Below are 19,427 nucleotides of genomic sequence, written 5' to 3'. Positions count from 1 at the left end.
GTAAAGTCTGCTGGTTGAGCTCAATCAAGTTGTTTATCACGTGAAATAAAAAAAATAAATAAAATTAAGTGAAATGCAATGCTCATGGATGGTCCAGGTAAATATGAAAATGCTTCACCTAATGTTTACGGACAAGCTCAGATTATAAATCACTTGATTCCACTAGTCAAGCAGTTCAAATGGTCAAAACACCAATTTCAACAACTAATTTCTGAGAAATAATGTTAACTTTTTAGTATAACGTTTTAGAGAATAGTCCCGCACACTGACCATTACGCAAGCAATAATTTATTTAGAAAAATACGTTTCGGTCTCAGACCTTCATCAGGTAAATAGTAGTTTAACCTTTAACAGCGAGATTTTTGCTGTATGTGATAAAGGCTGATGTTAAAGTGTTATAAAATTAATCCAAAAATAATTCCGTCCAAAGACTAAAAACTATTTGGTGATTTAAATGTTATAAATTGAAAAATTCAGATGTATCAATAATTCATACAGTTGTATAAACTTGGTTTATAGAATAGTGCCGTACGTTTCACTTTTATTACACACCCATGCTCTTTCAGCACATGAAAAGAGGTCAGTTGAGTTCCGGACTCACGCAATTAAGTTCTACGACTTCCGGTGCGCCTCAAAACCTTCAGAATAAAATAAATTAGAATTTTTGTTTTTGTAATTTTATAGTATATCAATTTCATCGTCATAGGCCTACCTATTAAATGAAAACACTACGGACTGTAATTTATATTCGAAATTCTGTACATTTCAAGTGGAGGCTAAATGTACTGAAAGAGTTGGCCAGATAGTATGATGTAACTTTTAATGTAGTGGGTCTACAGTGGTAACACTTGTGTAATACGATATCTGATTTGTGCATTAAACTTCAACTGGTCATGTCACCACAATTTGGCTGACTTTGAGGGCCTAAAGTTTTTTTTTTTTATTTGATCTTGCGTAACTACAGATAAATAACATGAGGATAAAGTACAGGCTAATTTGGGACTAGTTCAGCGAGGATGTTTTTACAATTGATTAAAAAGGGCTCAAACATGTTTTCATCATACAGTATAGCTGATAGTAAGTATATGTAGTGTTTTATACACGTGTACAAATTTGATGAAGTTGGAGTAAAGTGTGCGTCAGGATGAGTATTAATATATAATTTGCGCATTCTTGTGCCGACTGCTTATGGGTGTTTACATATTTGAGAGTATGCTTTTATTCTGAAGTCCGGAAGTAGTACTGTTGCTTTTGGCAGAAGCCGAAAGTTAGAACTGACTGAGAAAGCGAAGAGGAAATAAGTTAAACTGGAAGGCCTCTGATATTACCTTGCAGTTTATAGTTTATTGTGTTCGCTTTGATTATTTGCTGGGAAACGTTAATTTCTAACGCGTCCATATATTCATAAACACACCATGTTATGTTTAGTACTAATGGTAGCATAACCGTAACGGCGGAGAGCGATAGCCAGGCTAGCTATATATTAACGTTACAACAACGTCAGTACGGTGGATTCCTTTTTTTGGATATGAAATTATTGCGATAAGTAGGATTTCGTTTACATAAGTTAGCTACATCCGTTCTACAGCTGCGGTATGTGAGTCTGTTGCTACCAGAAACATGGACCCAGACACCGAAGTTGAAAGGTGGGTGTTGTCGCACAGCATTGAGTTCACCTGCCATCTTTAATCCTCTGTCACTTTAACAAGACATTTCACACAAGCGAAGTTACTGTAGCTAGCTACTTCCTTAATGCTTAGCTAAAAGACCCATCTCTTAAGTTGTTTGATTATTTACCCAACGCTGTATTATATTCACTCAAGTAGGTTATTAACTACTTATGTAGGGATATTCAAGTAGCTATACTGCTTTATCAGAATCACTTACGCAAAGAGTTAGTTCAACTCACTTATGGGCCAAAAGTTTCACATCTTGTCAAACAAACGTTATTTGGCCAGACTTTGATTACATCACTGCTCTACTTATCATATTATAATGTATCCTAGTAAAATATTACTTGTCATTTATTGGACTAAGTTAAAACCGTGTCGGCACACACCTACTTGCATACTAACACCCCCTTTTCGTCCCCTCAGCATCTTTAGACAGGAGAATGAGGAGGAAGATGAGGAGGAGAAGAAACAGTGGAAGAGGCCCCCCTCCAGCTATGGTTCAATGAAGAGTGAAAGTGATGTGATGGAGGATGATAAGGAAAGTGAAGAAGAGGTTGCAGATGCTTTCCCTCCCCCGTTCCCTGTGCAACTACCTGAATTGACTACTCATGAAGCGACAGGGTACTGTGTTTTCGTTTGATATTTATCCCAATGTTTCTGTGTTTTGGCCATTTTACCACAGAAGGTGTAAGGCTTCACATAACTGCCTAATTTACTTTTGCTGTGATCTGTACTCTGGCCAGTTTAATCTAAGTGCCTTAGAAAAGACATGTTATACACCTTTCCAGGCAAAAGCTGGCAGTAGAAACCTTTCACAAAATTCCTATGCGCAAGTTTGGTTTCCTACCTTCTATGCTGCCCTTGGTATCAGTTAATTACCGATGCCAAAGAGGTTATATTTTTGGTTCGGTTTGTTTAGCAGGATTACAGAAAGACTACTTGCAGGCAATTTCCATGAAACTTGGTTTAAGGGTGTAATCATTTGAGAAGCCGTCTGGACCGTCCTTACCTGATGCTTATTGGTTCAGTTAGCTGGTAGTTCAGACACTTAGGCATTTCTTGAAGCCAGAATGTTTGGCTCTCTATTGCTCCAAATATCTGAGTCCACTGCGTAATATTTCGAAGGGCAAGGTTGCTTTTAGGGACTTAGAAATTGCCTATAGGAGGTTAACCATGTCTTACCAGGTAGATATGTCCCTAATGTTTTGCCAGGTTGCAGATGAATCGCTCAGAGTCTCCAGAGACCCTCTACACCATGACCACGCAGCAGACCAGACCACCGGGAGCTGTTGTCATTGACACCAGGTGGAGCACACACACACACACACACACACACATACATACATTACTCTGACCATGGTGACTTGCAGAGTCAGACCTTTACTGAGCAGCCTGCCAGCGCTCCTGACAGTTTCGTGGACCACTGCAGCATCAGACATGGGATCAATTCCTCCAAACACCCAGGCATCCCGGTGCCCTCCCAGAATCACATACCTGTCTACACTCACACAGACACACACAGCCAACAACAACAACAACAACAAGACACATTAACGGGAGGAAAATAGAAAGAGAGAGAATTTCTTTACTAATTTTACAGAGTATTTGTATTGTTTACAGTATCTGTTCTCTCTAATATACAGTGGCACTCATAAGTTTATGAACCCATGCTAAAGTTGACTAAAAAGAGGAATAAAAAAATTATCTTTTGGAAATTGATCTTAATGCCTTAATTAAAAAAATGAGGAAAAATCCAACCTTTAAGGACACCAATTTTCTTTGTGAATGAATAATGTATTGTAAATAAATAAATAAATGTTCTTCCATAAAATACAGGGGGCATAAGTAAGTACACCCCTATGTTAAATTCCCATAGAGGCAGGCAGATTTTTACTTTTAAAGGCCAGTTATTTCATGGATCCAGGATACTATGCATCCTGATGAAGTTTCCTTGGCCTTTGGAATTAAAATAGTCCCACATCATCACATACCCTTCACCATACCTAGAGACTGGCATGGTTTTATTTCAGTTAACCTAATAGCTGGTTTCATTTTCATTGAGAAAAAAAGAAAATTGGTGTCCTTAAAGGTTGGATTTTTCCTCATTTTTTTAAATTAAGGCATTAAGATAAATTTCCAAAAGATACTTTTTGTATTCCTCTTTTTAGTCAACTTTAGCATGGGTTCATAAACTTATTAGTGTCACTGTACAAATGCAACCAAATAGTTCATTCTAGCACAGAACCTTTGCACCAAAAACAGGCACTTACTTAACAGACTGATACACTGTATTTTTATGCCATGACAGTTTTGATCAAAGCCTCAGTGTTTAAAATAGAGTAAAGCCACTAAAGTTTCTGACCAAAAGGCATTTAAACTCCTTATTCTATTATGATTTTATCAGTATTATTGTCCATATTGACATTATGAGTGTTACTCCCATGGTTTGTGGTACTGTACCTGGCTCCAGAGCTCCTGTAATCCTACCAAATATCTTTAAAGATCTCTATCAAAAATGGGTGTTGTCTTATACTTTAGCCAATATGATATGTGCAATTTTTGTTTTTGACATGAGTCAAAATGTGACAAAACGGTGATCCTTGGACAATATTTTACAGAGCTCTTTCTCACCTTTCTTCCTGTCTCTCAGGTCTTCTGATTTGGGGGATTTTTCAGAAGTCGATGAAGAGGATCCAGATGAAGTTTTGGTGGCTGATTCCCCAGAGCCACCTGAGCCTGTTGAACCAGATGATGAGACTGACGGGAACAGCCAGCCAGGCGAACTACACCCAGAGCAGGACCTGCCCCATTTATTCAAGGTTGGTGCATCACAGTTGGACTGCAATGCCTGATATTTTCCTTTCTTAACAGAAGTTGTTGTTTTGGTCTGAGTACTTTGTTTGACCTGGGGTCCGTTTCAGAAAGCAGGTTTAGTGAAAACTCTGAGTTTGTTAACCCTGAGATGAGGGGAAACTCTGGGTTTTCTGTTTCAGAAAGAGAGGTTAATCAAACCTGAGAGAGAGGGGTAACTCCAGCCCGTTTCAGAAAGAGAGGTAACTTAACCTCAGTTAAGTCAGTTACTATGGTAACTGAGCCTGTGAACCTAACCTGGTTGGGAGCAGGTTTTCCTCCCACACACAGCGCGCTTTCATTTCCTCATTCATTCATTCAGTCTGTATCAGGCGCATTTTTGTCATCTGCATGAATAAAAAAACAGGGTTGGGTTTTTTTTAACTCTGTTAGGCAGACTACAAAACATATTTTTCCTCGAACATGGCACGTCCTTTTGTCGACGTTCCCATTATTAGCCTACTTTGCAGGGAGTTAAACATACGTCGGTAGGTAATATTGAGGTCCCGACTATAGATGTATTTTCATTTCCAGATAACTACCTATTTGAGTGGTATCGTTTTTCTTTACAGTCCATCAGATATGTAGATACCTTATCTGTCCTCATATCACTAGCGTCCACCGGTTTTCACCAGTAATATTATACTTGTGATTAAATATATAATTATTACACTATATTGGAACTTACGCATGGACTCGAGCAGCAATTTTCTCCCATGGCAATTCACACTCTTTTGCAGCAGCAGCGTGTTGCTTTTTTATGAAAATATATGTTCATAATTAGGGATGTCCAGATCCGATCACGTGATCGGAAATCGGGCCCGATCACGTGGTTTCAGACTCGATCGGAATCGGACGTTACCTCCCGATCAGGACTCGGATACATATGTATATATATTCTCATTATTTTTTAACACATCTATAGTTATGCGGTGGCACAGAGTTAGACCCTTTTGACTCCACACAGAAACAGCAATGACATCACTTTGTTGCAGAGACGCTATTGGTTAAATGCCGGCAAAGTAGAACACGGAAACAGCTTGAAGCGGAAAGCGCAAGTATGTCTGCGGTCTGGAGGTATTATAAAGTTGATGACAACAACATTGCCATAGCAAACTGTGAGATATGTAACAGAAGTTTGTTAACAGAGTTGTTGAATGTTAAAATAAGGTGAATTAAATAAAAAATAAGGAACATCCTGGATCTGTTTTTTCGCTCTTCTCTATTCTTTTTTTATATATTATAGAAGTATCGGATCGGGACTCTGTATTGGTAGATACTCAAAATCAAATGACTCGGAGTCAGACTCGAGGGCAAAAAACCTGATCGGGACATCCCTATTCATAACAGTCTATGGTTCAAACTTATTGTATGTGCGCATGAGAATTTCCAGTTCCAGAGGGGTGAAGTACGCCAACTGATTTTTTTTGTGGTAGTTGCCATGGTGAATCATAGTATCATGGCTCCATTCATGCTTCCTTTTTTATGGTGGTGGTGCACGTGCTTAACTCTGAGTGAACCTACTCTGAGTTGATTGAACTAATATAAGATCAGGGTTAGACTCAGAGTTTGTTAAACCTCCTTCCTGAAACGGGCCCCCGATGATGCATTTTAACTTTGTTTGTTGTTTGTGATACATCCCAATAATAGTACATTTGCCTATTGATGTTTAACTGTATTTGTCAACAATAAACTTCATCATTTCCATTTATTACATTATAAAAAAGTACTTAAAAGTTAACAGATAATTTTAAGCCAGCCAGTTGAGGTGGTTTGTGCATCTGGTAAGGATGGCCCCTGGGTGCCTCCCTAGGGAGGTGATCCAGGCACGTCCAGCTGGGAGTAGGCCTCGGGGAAGACCCAGGACTATTATATAAGATTATCTCTCCAACCTGGCCTGGGAACGCCTCGGGATCCCCCAGTCAGAGCTGGTTAATGTGGCTCGGGAAATGGAAGTTTGGGGTCCCCTGCTGGAGCTGCTACCCCCGCGACCCGATCCCGGATAGGCGGTTGATGAATGGATGGATGGACAAATCATTTTGTTGTTTTTAACCAATTTTCTCAAATTTGTTAATATATGATAGAAAATGTAATTGTTTCACCTTAATATGACCCAAAGGCTGCCTACATCATTTCTGCAAGGGCAACATGTTAACTTGTGTTTTATACCTTTCTCTCTGTATGCAGAGTATCCAGAATACTTTGACAAGCCTCAACAGGGAAGAGCTATTGAAATTTAAGATGTGGTTTTACCAGTGGGAAACAAAAATAACCCTGAAACAGATGAATGAGGGAGACCTTCTTGATTTTGTGGACAGGATCCTGGAGACACTTGGTAAGAAAACACAGCTATAGTACAAATAGACCTCAGAATTGAGAGAAACACATGTTGACTGTTTGGCAGCTGTCAAGTGAACTTGAACTTGATCAACTGAAAATAAAAATAATGATACAGCCTTGGGGAGTACACAGGGGCTGATATATTGTCAGTGTTTGCTTACTGTTTTTTTTATTTTTTTATTTCTTTATTAAAATTCTGTTTTGCAGGCCAGGATCGTTCCCTGTTGCATACAATAAGTACACTAGAAAATGTCAACAAGAAACCAGAGGCAGACGAACTACGGAATAAGTGCCGGAGAGGCAAGTAAATGGGTTCTATCCCAACACATGCGCTAATACTTGGTAAAATGTGTTTCTTCTGAGGTATTTTGAATGTTGAGGCTGCATTTTCATAACTTTTGATGACTTGACTTATATTTGCTTCACATACTATTTTCAAAAAGCTTATTTAACCGAGCATAGACTGCTTTCTCTATGAATTTGTGTGGGTGTATTACAGGTCTAAAGTTACACAAAATATACGATTATTTTCCAGAAGGAAAGGTGTAATTAATCAAGTATTAAATGCTTCTCGATACCAGTTTCAAAGGGAACAAAAAAAAAGTCTCCCATGTGATTTAAAACGTTACTTATCCTACACTTTAAAAAAACAAAATAAGAACAGGATCCCAGGTTTAGGGTCGATCGTGGCATGTCTTTTCTGGTGAGAATGTGTGCAGCAACAAGAGACTACCATAACTTGGGCACAGAGGTGGTGTAGCAGAAAGATTATTCCTCACAATGTGAGATCCAGATTCCAAACTACACGTACTGAAGTGTTCTCACTTTCCTCTTTATGTTTCTCCACCACCAGCTTTGGTCCGTTTTCACCTGAAACAGTATTTGATCGGTAAACACCAAGTCATCCGTGAGGGGATCGTTCAAGCCGGAAAGCAGAATCTTCTAGATAACATCTACGTTCAGCCCAATATTTCCACCTGTGGTTATGGAGGAATTGACCCCTTCCATGAGCTCCTATCCTCCCCTCCGTCTCCTGTTCAGGTCCCCAGTGCCGACACCTTTGTGGGCGTGAACAACCTGTTCCGACTACAGAAGGAAGATGGCAAGCCGGTGAGGACGGTGCTGACCACTGGGATTCCAGGAATTGGCATGTCTGTCTCTGTGGGGAAATTCTGCCTGGATTGGGCAGAACTGCGCGCCAATAAGGTATATCAACAAACATTTTGAAGTTTTTTTTTTTTTGACTTGTTTTTTTGTACCTGACACCATGTTCCTGTTCATGTTTGCTCAGGATCTGCAGTTTGTCATCAAGCTCTCATTCCGAACTTTCATGTACCTGCGGAACAAAAAACCTCTCTCAGAGAAGATGTCCATCATGGAAGTGATAGAATATTTTTATCCTGACTGCAAAGACATGAAATACCTGGAGGAAGAGGACTGCAAATTCCTCATCATAATGGACTCACTTGATTGTTACCTAGCTCCTCTGGACTGGGAGGTATCCCATCTGCACACATACACCTGAGAGCCATTCACATTTGTAACTGTAAAAGAATTACCAAAGATAACCAACAATATACATTTATGAGGAATGTTTTAAAGGCTTATCAAAATGGATGACCGAAAACTGATATATTTGTCTTTTTTTCTCCTTTTTTTTTTCTCTCTTCAGAATGCTCCAGTGATAAATGACAATCACACCAAGGCAGAGCCTGACGTCTTGATTGTGAATATCATCCGAGGTACTGTGCTTCGTGGTGCCCACGTCTGGATCCTGGGGAGACGAGCGGCTGTCTCAGAGATACCGTCGCGATTCATAGACGTTGTCACAGAAATACAGGGCTTCAGGTGTGTGTGTGTGTGTGTGTGTGTGTGTGTGTGTGTGTGTGTGTGTGTGTCGGTTTTGTGTGCATCAGTATTTATTTTTTTGTTGCTTATTTTATTATTGTATTTGCTGCTGTTTTTATGCATTGTGTGTCTATTTGGCGTGTATGCCATCCTGTAAATATGTTTATGTACAGTAAAACGGCTGAAATGGTTCAACAGCAGAATATAAGTTAAATTATTTTTAACTTCTCTGTTTCAGCCCAGTTTTTATCCTTTTCCCCCCTCTTTTCTCCAGTGATGAGATGAAAGATGAATTCCTGACCATGCGCTTTTGCAACGCAGAGCGAGCAGCCCAGATCGTGGCACATTACAAACGCCAACCGACACTCTCTATGCTCGCTCGACAACCCTTTGTATGCTGGATGGTGGCCACAGTGTTCGAGCGCTGCTTCCGTTATCGGGGCTATGGGGTGCACCCCCCCAGGCTGACGCCGTTCTTCGTCAGCATTATGACTGTCCAGACCAATCGCAGGCTGCAGTTCTACTATGATATGCCGGACAATGACCTGGTAACATGCGTTTGTCTGTGTCTTTTATTGTCTACGTTATGTCATAGTTCCTAGTGACTTAATTCACTTTGGCCATTCACTTTTCTTTTTTCAAGTACGTAAATAAAATGCTATGGGGCCACAAATGTTCTGTTTAAACTTTTCAATTACCCATTAGTTGTTTTTTATTTGGTACTAGAATGCAATTGAAATTTTGTAATTTATTTTTTACTAGCAGATATTTACTAATCAAGAGTTAAAATTTGATTTGGGGGATACAGTGTAATAAATGCCTGAACCACCTGATGCAGTCTTTTACAGTTGATTTGAAATGAATGTCTTTATGGAGTTTATAATATTCAACAACAAAAAAAATCAAAGATGGAGCTTGTTCAAAAAGAGATTTTGTCAAGAAAAGCTTATTAACATGCTTAACTTTAACTTCATCATTTTCATTTCATTGTCCCCTTTCTACTCAGAAATGGTCCAGTGACGACAAGCAATTCCTGACGAGGCTGGGTAAGATGGCCTTCAAGATGCTGGAGAGGAATACCAGTGTGTTCTTTGAAGAGGACGTGAAGGAGTGCAGTCTGAAGTTGAAGGAAGTGGCGGTGTATTCCGGCATGTGCACTGAGCTCCCCGCTGCGGCCCCGGATGGGAGGACGAGGTTCTGCTTTGTACACTACAGCTTACAGGTAAAACTCTTTTCATCTCTCCTACCTATGTCTCAATATTTCAAAACTTTTTGCAGTTAACGTTAACATTTTTGTTTTTTCAAGGTTGTTAACCCACAAGCACAAACGTCGAGAGGTTTTGCATGATGTTAGCTAATTGTCCCAAATCAGGTTGGATTAGATAAATGGATGTATACACCAAGATGAGTTATAACAAATATTTTAACCTTTGAACAAGAAAAGGAAACGGTACATTTTGAAATACCAAGAGATACCCGAACAGTTAACACAGGGACACAGGATTAGAACTAAAAAAGAAAGAAAATAAATTTCACTGGGTCTTTATTAACACTAAATAAACCGTGCTGCTGCTGCTGCTGCTGCTCGAGGTCCACCTAGCAGAGACGTGTCCTTAGGCTAGATACCTACAAAGGATTCATCCTAAAAATCACCCCATGTCTTCTCTCCTCCAGGAGTTCATGGCCGCTCTCTACGTCTTCACGATGTTTCGCACAGAGTCCAAGAACGTTCTAGACTGTGCGTTGTTGCAGAAGCCCAAGCTCTTTACATTCAAGGATCAGACCAAATCAGCAGTAGGCCTGGTCCAGTGTGCCCTGGTGCGAACCCTCGGCTCCCCGCAGGGCCACTACGACATGTTCCTGCGCTTGCTGTGTGGCTTGCTTAACCCGGACTGCCACGGAAGTCAGCTGCGTGGGTGTCTCTACCCCCACAACGCGCCAAAGGTGGGTGGACTGGATGAGGTGCAGCGGCTGCTGGAGCAGACGATACAGACTGCTGAAAAAGAAAACAATAGAGGCCGGGTGGAAAACTTAAAGGAGTGCCTTAGAGAAATGACCCAGGAAGATGAGTGAGTTGGGGTTAGATTGCATCACTTTATATGGCTATGATGGATAAAAGAGACGAGGATGCTCTGTTATATGTCTTCATAGAATTCACTAGTGATCAAAGTATGATGCTTAAAACACTGAAAACACAACAGAACTCAAAGTGACCTGTTTAAATCTTTGTTATTTTAGCTTTGATAACATTACATTTCTTACCATAGGCGTTAGTTGAGTCTGTGTCAGTAATGTGCACAAGACAAAAATTGTTTTTTTTTTTTATGCATTCCGGTACAGTGGCGTTTATGCGATACTACATTATGCCTGTCATGTCTTACATTGAGCACAAAGGCTGCGATATGAGGAAAATATGCGATAACGTTAACATATAACAATGTTATGACTTGCGACTTACTTGCATTAAAGTATACTCAGTTCTGCTGCTTACAGTATACTGCTTGTTGAATAAAAAAAAAATGTAAGGGAATTATTTTCAACTTTCCTTTATTGAATATTGAACTGAAAAGGCACCAATTAAAAAGATAGTAAAATAGTAACAAAAAAAATCCTTAAAGGACAATTCCGGCGCAAAACGAACCTAGGGGTTATTAACAGATGTGTACCCACTCTGTTGCTCTCTGGGACATGTTTTCATGCTAATCGAATGTGTTTGTAGCTTGAAAGAAGCTAGCGTGGACTGCTGATTAGCTTAGCACGCTAGTACTCGGGGCACAGGGAACGTAAAAACAAATCGCTATTTTGTATCCCTAAAAAGGCTAAAAATATCACCAAACTTCAACGGTAGCATAATGACGGTCCCTGAATGTTAACTGAAGAATTGAGAACTTTGTTAGTGTACAGACAGTTTATTGAAAAGATAGATTATAAAGACCCTTGCGTTCATGTTAACATGCCGCCGCCGTCTTGAAAACCAGTCATGACTTACAGCTGGCGATGCAAACTAAAATCAAAAGCAATTTGCTCAATATATCTGAAATAATCACACTCTGCATAACTTGTCTAGTATAATTACTCAGTTGATAACTGTCCATCTGGTTCCTCCGGTCTGGGTCGCCGAAAAAGTACAGCCCTGTAAATCAGAGAGGGGAAATCTTCAGACTGTACAAAACGCTGCGTCTCTTGGGTGTCGCGATGCAACAGGTCCCACTCCGTGCAACACAGACACTCCTGTTCGGTGGCCATAGCTTCACAATGTCCGCAGGTACACCACCAGTTTCCCGAAGTACGAGGCTGTGTTGCGGCATTGACTACCGGTAGCTCTCTCTCTCTCTCTCTCTCTCTCTCTCTCTCTCTCTCTCGTAGCCCTTTCACGGAGCTCCCGCAGCTCTTCGTTCAATAAACTGTACACCTACAATGTTCTCAATGCTTCAGTTAATATGTTGGGACCCTCATTATGCTACTGTTGAAGTTTGGTGAGATTCTGAGCCTTTTTAGTGGTATAAATAGCTAATTTGTTTTTATGTTCCCTGTGCCCCGAATACTAGCGTTGTAAGCTAATCAGCAGTACACGCTAGCTTCTTTCAAGCTACAAATACATTCGATTAGCATGAAAACATGTCCCAGTGAGCGACAGAGTGGGTACACATCTGTTAATAACCCCTAGGTTCGTTTTGTGCCGGAATTGTCCTTTAAAGGTGCAGTATGTAATACTGACAGCTAGTGTTTAAAATAGTTACTGCAGTACAAATTAAAAATACTGGAGACGTCTCCCCAGACTCGGAGTTCACGGTGGTTGCCAGGTTGAGACCGCAGCGTCCACAACAATGTTGCTAGATGCTTGTCTCATATAGCCAGACATTACTTCACAGCACAGTGGAGTAGCTAACATTAGATACTGGCTATATTGACACAAAAGTCTGTGCTCACGCGGAGCTCTGTAACCAACTAACAGGCACACTTTTTCGGCTTAGAATTATGGTTGGAAACGCTAAAAATAACACTACCTTGGCGTCCTCTCCACCTGACTGAACACACTTTATTGGCTTAGAATTACAGCAACAATCGCTAAACACACTGCAAACTCACGGTCCTCTCTTCCCGATTAACAGCCCCCCTCTCTTGGCTTAAAATAACTCACCGTTGGGCGACTTTGCTGCATGTCGTTCCCCCCCTCTCTCTCCCCTTTCATGTATTTAGGTGTCCTGTCAAAATAAAGGCCTAAAATGCCCCCCCAAAAAAAGTCTTTAAAATAAAAATAACTCTGAAGCCGCTGAACAGGCTACACGTTGTAAACATCCGTGGCCCGCTTGCCTGGTCATCCGTTAACGTTAGCAATTTGCAGGGTTAGCATGACAACCACGACCAGTCGGGATCACTTTACTGGCTGTGTCTCAATTGTTTTTGCGAGTAACCAACTCGGGTACTCTATATAATTCAATGTGAGTACACGAATGTTGAAATTACATAAAATGCCTGTCCCTTGAAGCCGTGATAAATTAGCCTGAAGCTAATGCTTACCTGTTCAGGAGGATATTAGCCAAATTGGCGTCAATGGGCTCTAAGCTGTTTCCATTTTTCAAATACATCTCCAATATTTACCCGGGGTTTGTTACGTCTCTGGTCACGCAACTGTTAGAAATATTTAGGTGAGGTAGAATCTATCTCCGTTGATCCTGTTCACGCTGGGTTTTCATTTTTACAGGTATCTCTGGCAACCCGGCCTGGCTGTCAAACTGGGCAGTTGATAACAACACAGGCCAAAACACAAACAGAAATTCCGTCACGGAATGGAAATTTGAAAAGGAGAAAATACTGGCATTAGCATTGTTGTCAGAAAAGAGTATTTCAATTTAGCATCCTTTCATTAATATCTGATGACACATTGGGGTCATTTTTTGATTTATTACAGTTAATATATATTACAAATTGGACCTTTAAGTGTCTGTCACAATGTTTTTATTGCGCAAGTTATTGTGATGGTGATAAAAAACTCAGCCCACAAAGAGGAAATAAAAAGTTATTTTGTCAATGAGAGGCTTTCATAGCTAGAGGTGTAGGTGAGGTTACAAATGGCATCTGGATGAAAATTAATGGTATGGGTGAATGATGAGCTTTGTTTTTTTATATATATATATATATATATATATATATAGCTTTGGCTTTAAATCACACTGTGTTTGCACATTTGTCTATGGGTATCTTTTTATAAATTGATTCTTCTGTCTGTCTTTTCTGCGACAAGCAATAGATTTTTTTGATACTGGATCGTTTAGGATTTGTGTGTGCATTTGTTTTTCATGTTACCACCTAACACAGGGTAATAAGACCGACTAAAGGGTGAATTCCAGCAATGAACTTGTGTTTTCTATGTGAACTGTGTAACCTGAAGACGTGTCATTCTCCACGCTGGATTTTAATTGTGTGGTTAAGTTGTTGGCACCAATATTATTAAACATGAATAAAATAGTAGTGAAATGGGGGTGATAGTACGTTTTTCTTTTCTTTTATTGGATGAATAATAATGAACAAGAACCTGCATTACATTACTTACAATGTTGGTTTTACAAGGAAGGAAAGCAAATCAGTCAGTTATTAGAAAGGGAAGTACAATAAAAAGTAAATGCAAAAATCAATAGCACAGACATCAATATTTAATAAATACCAAAAGAAATAGTGGAATGATGTTTTTCTAGAACCCCATGCAGTCTTTATGTAGGATCTGCAGGACATAAAAGAGACGTACAGTGAAAAATAAATTTCTGCTGTCAACCTGAAAAACAAACAGTTTTCAGGTGATATACTTTGGTTTCCAGTAGTGACATAATTATGGCGAGGCCTTATATTTAAACCTGGAACGGAAAATAAAAAGAATTTTATAACAATCTTATGCGAGAATGGTCTTCAAACAAAACAACAGTTTAGCTTGGCAGATGAAAAGTAGTTTGTCATGGCAGTCGGCGTCCAGCTATTTGAATTCTTTAACCCGGATGATCTTTCCACAGTGGTGGTTGCTCCACTGAGTTTCTTCGTCTAGTTTCCCTAAAATCCACTTCCAGGGGACATTGCTGCCAAAGATGGACCGCTCCAGGCCGATCCACACCCCATTCTCCAAGCCTGTCTCATTTAGCAGGAGACTGTTCACTGCGTCCCGCACTGTGCTGTTGGTGATTTGAACCCAGAAGGATTTCTATTCCCAGCAGTACATCAGGGCACGTATCCAGCTTTTGGCTTCATGGTAGAACTGGAGACCTGCATCTTCATTCAAAAAAAGGAAGAGGTGAGAATGTCAACAATAAGGGGTGCCGCCAGAGATTTTGGACCCCATGAAAGAATATAATATTGGGATCACCCATGTAGACTACATTGCTACCCCAAATATTAATAGTAGTCTGATCTTAATTACCTGATAATCTTAATACCTCATACTTATATAGCGCTTTTCAGAGTTCTCAAAGACACTTTGTAATAGTGTGTTTTGTGTATATTCCAGCTAACTTTATTTTCTTAAGTGGTACTGTCTCAAAAGGGGAAACAGGATGTTCCATTTGTCGACAATGACAGGGGGGGGGGGGGAGTATGGATTTTACTACCTTCTTATGTCATTTAAAATGCAGTGATTGTGTTAGATTAGCCTTGTCACTGTTGTTGAATTGTTTTCAGCCCAAAAGAAAGCAGTAATGTTTCATGTACATTTATTTTCGTTTAGATATGTTGATAATTGTGATCAGCGAATCACCTGTGTATTGTGGTACATGCGCATGAGCGTTTCTCTCTGTCTGTTTTGGAAACTGAGAGAGACAGGTACGTTGACAGAGTATTCCACTTATAAATGTAATTCCAATGTTGATGCACTATGCCATGACTGTTCTGGAGGAGTGATGAGGGACAGATGTGGTGTGTAGGGCTGGAGTCTGTATTGTAATGTTTTTCAAAGTTATTGCGGAAGTTTGTATTGCACTGTGACCCTTTTGAAGTGCCGCTGCATGCTCAGTCGCGCCTCACGACGCGCGACATTATGGGAAATGTAGTTTCCCTGTGGGATTTGTATAGAATGAATGTGATGTGTATTTGTACTGTTCTAGTGTGTGTGCACATATGAGGTTCTGTGTTTACCTGTGATCTATTACACATGAGGCAGAGCATGTTTACTTTATTTTGCATTTGTTTTACTTTATTATTTTATGTATCCCTCACAGTAGTCTGAGAAGAGGGTGTGTGGAATTGATGCAGTCCCTGTCACATGTTGTGTCATTACAGACTCACTCAGTAAAACAAAGATCCAAAGAGAGCTGTGGTGATTTTGTGGTGTGTCCTGAGTCCGCTACAACTTTACATTCTGTAGGATTAAAAAAAACAAGCAGTAAACTCTTTAATAAAGACAGGAAAAAGATCAAAAATAAAATGAAAGAAACATAGTCTAGAATAGTATAGACTAGAATTGGTGTGTAACATAATGAATGAGAATATAGTAGGGCTGAGCAATATATCGATATTTTATCGATATCGTGTTATGAGACTAGATATCTTAAATTTTGGATATCGTAATATTGTGATATGATATAAATGTTGTCTTTTCCTGGTTTTAAAGCCTACATTACAGTAAAGTGATGTACTTTTTCTGAACTTACCAGACTGTTCTAGCTGTTCTATTATTTGCCTTTTCCCCACTTAGACATTATGTCCACATTACTGATGATTATTTATCTAAAATCTAAGTGTGAAGATATTTTGTTAAAGCACCAATCGTCAACCCTAGAATATCGCCGCAATATCGATATCGAGGTATTTGGTCAAGAATATCGTGATATCTGATTTTCTCCCTATCGCCCAGCCCTAGGATAGAGATGCCTTACTGATATTACTGATATGACCCAATATGGTCCAGCTGCGGCTTGCGTCCGCTCACGTCACACCCCTTATTTTCTTCACCTTCAAAATAAAAGCCAGTTTGGGGTGGAACTATAGAATGTCAGTTCATATTGTATTGGATTCGTTTTTTTAATTTGCTAACACATAATACATTGAACTGCAAACAACAATCATCAGTTCATGTTGTATTGGATTAGTTTTTTTTTATTTGCTAATTTATAATACAAACAACAAAACTTCAAATATGTATTTAAAAAAAAATCTATATCCGTAGTATAATTTCAATCCCTCTCACCACTGCATAGATGCAAGTAAGAGTGTTTTTTTAAGGTGAAGTTAGAAAGAATATCAATCAATAGAGAGTCAATAGACAGAGCCTGTTAACTTTCTCTAGGTCAAACACAGAAAATTGTTAAGAGTCAGGAAATAAGGCAGGACTGCCTGATTAAAACTACTTGACAAGACAAAATAAAGCAGATAGGTTTTATGCTTTGGACTAAATAATATAACTTTGGGTTTATTCTCATTCTGCTGTAAAAACGTTTCAGTCAACCAGGCTCCTGGAGATGATAATAATTGGTTAGTTTACTGTAATTATTAGGCTCCAAAGGTACATACTTGGGTAAATCCGTACCTGTACCTGTCTATTCTTGTTTTGCACATGATAATATGTTGTGCACAACTAGGATAATAAATAAATGAAGGGGAAGGACCGAATCCTCTGATTCTGATGATTATGCACTGGTGAAATCACAGTAATAAACATAATATAATTATATTGTGATAACGTTTTGACTTATATACTAATGAGCTATAACACTATTTAGGAGAAGAGAAGTGAAGCCGGATAGGCTTCACAGCTACAGACTGTTTAGATTCAATGTTTCACCTGTTCAACATGTCTGGACTGTGGGAGGAAGGAAGGAAACCCACACGGACATGGGAGAGATCGTGACTGTACTGTAAGTAAACACAACCACATGCAAACACATGCTGCTGAACACAGAAAGACCCCCGCTGGTTTGAAACAAGAACATTCCTGCAGTAAAAGTGCTGAACACTGAGTCAACCATGAAGATGTGGATGTAAATATATGAGAGGACATGTTAGATTGACATGAATGGGACTGGGTAGGGATTTGCCTTCTTGTAGTTTTTCTTCATCTTATTCATCTGTTCTCCATCAAACCCTCCTTATTTTGTGAGAGTAATTGTTGTGTTCCAAACAACCTTATGTAAGTATTTTAGAGTTTTTGGTACCCTGGTGATCAATGAACAATCTTTTTCACCATCTCTCTTCGGGTTGACCTCTGGTCTGAGAAGATGAACCTGTTCTTCTCTCAGGAATTCCCGTCTCTCTTAAAGTTTTCACTTAAAATAAAAATAATAAATATTTCAAAATCTACTGGATGGATTGACACAACGTTTGGTGCACACATAGCTCAGGGTGTCTCTAGGGTCACAGCAAAGTCCCAGCTTATTGGAGGACACAAAAAGGTGGGTGACAGCAGCTGTGTTTGTTGCATGGGTAGGTCCTGGTAATGCAACTACTGTCTGTGTGTGTGTTCTCCTTTTCCTGGGCTGGTCGCAATAGAGTACATTTGAGTAGAAGGCTCTCTCTAGATTGAAGCACTAAAAGAGAGTAAATAAATGCAGCAAGTACATATTAAATTATTTTTTCACACCCCTTTGTTACATAAAAAGAATAGTAATTGTATTATTTATTTGTTACATAAATCTAATTTTCCTTTTTCAGATGCTCAGAGCTATTTGTTAAAAGTGACAATGACAAAGTAAATGTCCTGGGGAGCATGTGTCAGGGTGGTACATACAAAGTAATCAGTTCTGTTTCTTCTGATGTTTAAAATACATCTGACAATGCAGTAATGATGTTGTGAAATGTCATGTAGCAATAATAATGAAGCCAGATATGCCAGACCGCATTATTATTTTTACTATTATTATATTACTCTGTGTTGCTTTTATTCAATTTGAATACATTTATTAACTTTACAACTACTATTGTGACACTGCATTTTGCTGTACTTTAATGTGTAGGTCTTAAATTTCATTCACTGTTCACCACAGTCATGAGGCGATACCAAAATTTGCAGTCAGTTATTTCAATAAAACATGAGATATTTAATATCACATTGTATGTTTTTCAAAAAAAAATACCTGCATGTTTAACTGTGTTTGGCTTGTGGCCCTGTAAATGAGGGACCAGCTTACACAAGTCTCCCTTCTTTTCACAAAGGGGACACTTGTACTGTGAATCACAGGTCGGTACCAACTGAGGATCATTGTGCTCTGGCAGAACAGACTGAAGAGAAGAGGAAGAAATGATATATACAACACAATGTTAGTAAAAGAAGCTTTAACTTTTGAATGTAGCCAATTCTCAATAACTCAAACTCTGTCATATTTCATTTAATAAAAACTATCATCATCTGAAGTGCCTCACTCAAACACACACACACACACAGTTAGCTTAACTCTGACAGGCTAAGCTAACGTTAGCATACACTGACACAGCTAACTTTAGCATACTTTTAACACACCCTGTTAACTATAAGCTATCATCAATAGCTGTAGATAGTAGCCTAATATTAATTTTAAACAAGCCGGGCTAAATAACTCTATTATCAGTAGCTTACCTGGTACTCACTGGCAATATGAAGCTGGCGTGAGCGGCCGGGGGGCGTGGCGTGAGCGGACGGGGCGTGGCGTGAGCGGCCGCAAGCCGCAGCTGCACCCTTTTCATATGACCAACAAAAGCTGCACTATTGTTAGTGGCCACAAGATGGCGGCAGGTGCAACCCCCTTTATTTAGCAGTGCCTTACC

The 19,427-nt window shown here is 39.4% G+C and overlaps 1 protein-coding gene across 3 annotated transcripts; it reads left to right on the top strand.

Annotated features, from left to right (window-relative positions):
• The first annotated feature begins 1,242 nt into the window (after positions 1 to 1,242).
• nlrc3l (NLR family, CARD domain containing 3-like) lies at positions 1,243 to 11,195 on the top strand. Of its 3 annotated transcripts, none has more exons than XR_004103964.2 (13): positions 1,243 to 1,646; positions 2,097 to 2,294; positions 2,886 to 2,978; positions 4,324 to 4,492; positions 6,711 to 6,858; positions 7,071 to 7,163; positions 7,717 to 8,069; positions 8,155 to 8,361; positions 8,536 to 8,711; positions 8,986 to 9,259; positions 9,718 to 9,933; positions 10,386 to 10,898; positions 10,939 to 11,195. XR_004103964.2 is itself a non-coding variant. In XM_036001439.1 (13 exons), the coding sequence occupies exons 1-12, from the start codon at positions 1,621 to 1,623 to the stop codon at positions 10,782 to 10,784; spliced, it is 2,352 nt and encodes a 783-aa protein (XP_035857332.1). In that variant the 5' UTR covers positions 1,243 to 1,620; the 3' UTR covers positions 10,785 to 10,803; positions 10,888 to 11,195. The 3 variants fall into 3 exon arrangements, 2 of the variants coding, with proteins under 2 accessions (XP_035857332.1, XP_031149184.1); XM_036001439.1 differs by having other exon boundaries at positions 10,386 to 10,803; positions 10,888 to 11,195; XM_031293324.2 differs by having other exon boundaries at positions 10,386 to 11,195.
• Positions 11,196 to 19,427: the final 8,232 nt, after the last annotated feature.

The sequence above is a fragment of the Sander lucioperca genome, chromosome 5, assembly GCF_008315115.2.
Source record: "Sander lucioperca isolate FBNREF2018 chromosome 5, SLUC_FBN_1.2, whole genome shotgun sequence".
NCBI lineage: Eukaryota > Metazoa > Chordata > Actinopteri > Perciformes > Percidae > Sander > Sander lucioperca.
Note: the sequence above shows the minus strand (reverse complement) of the source record. Positions and strands in the feature narration are given on the sequence as shown.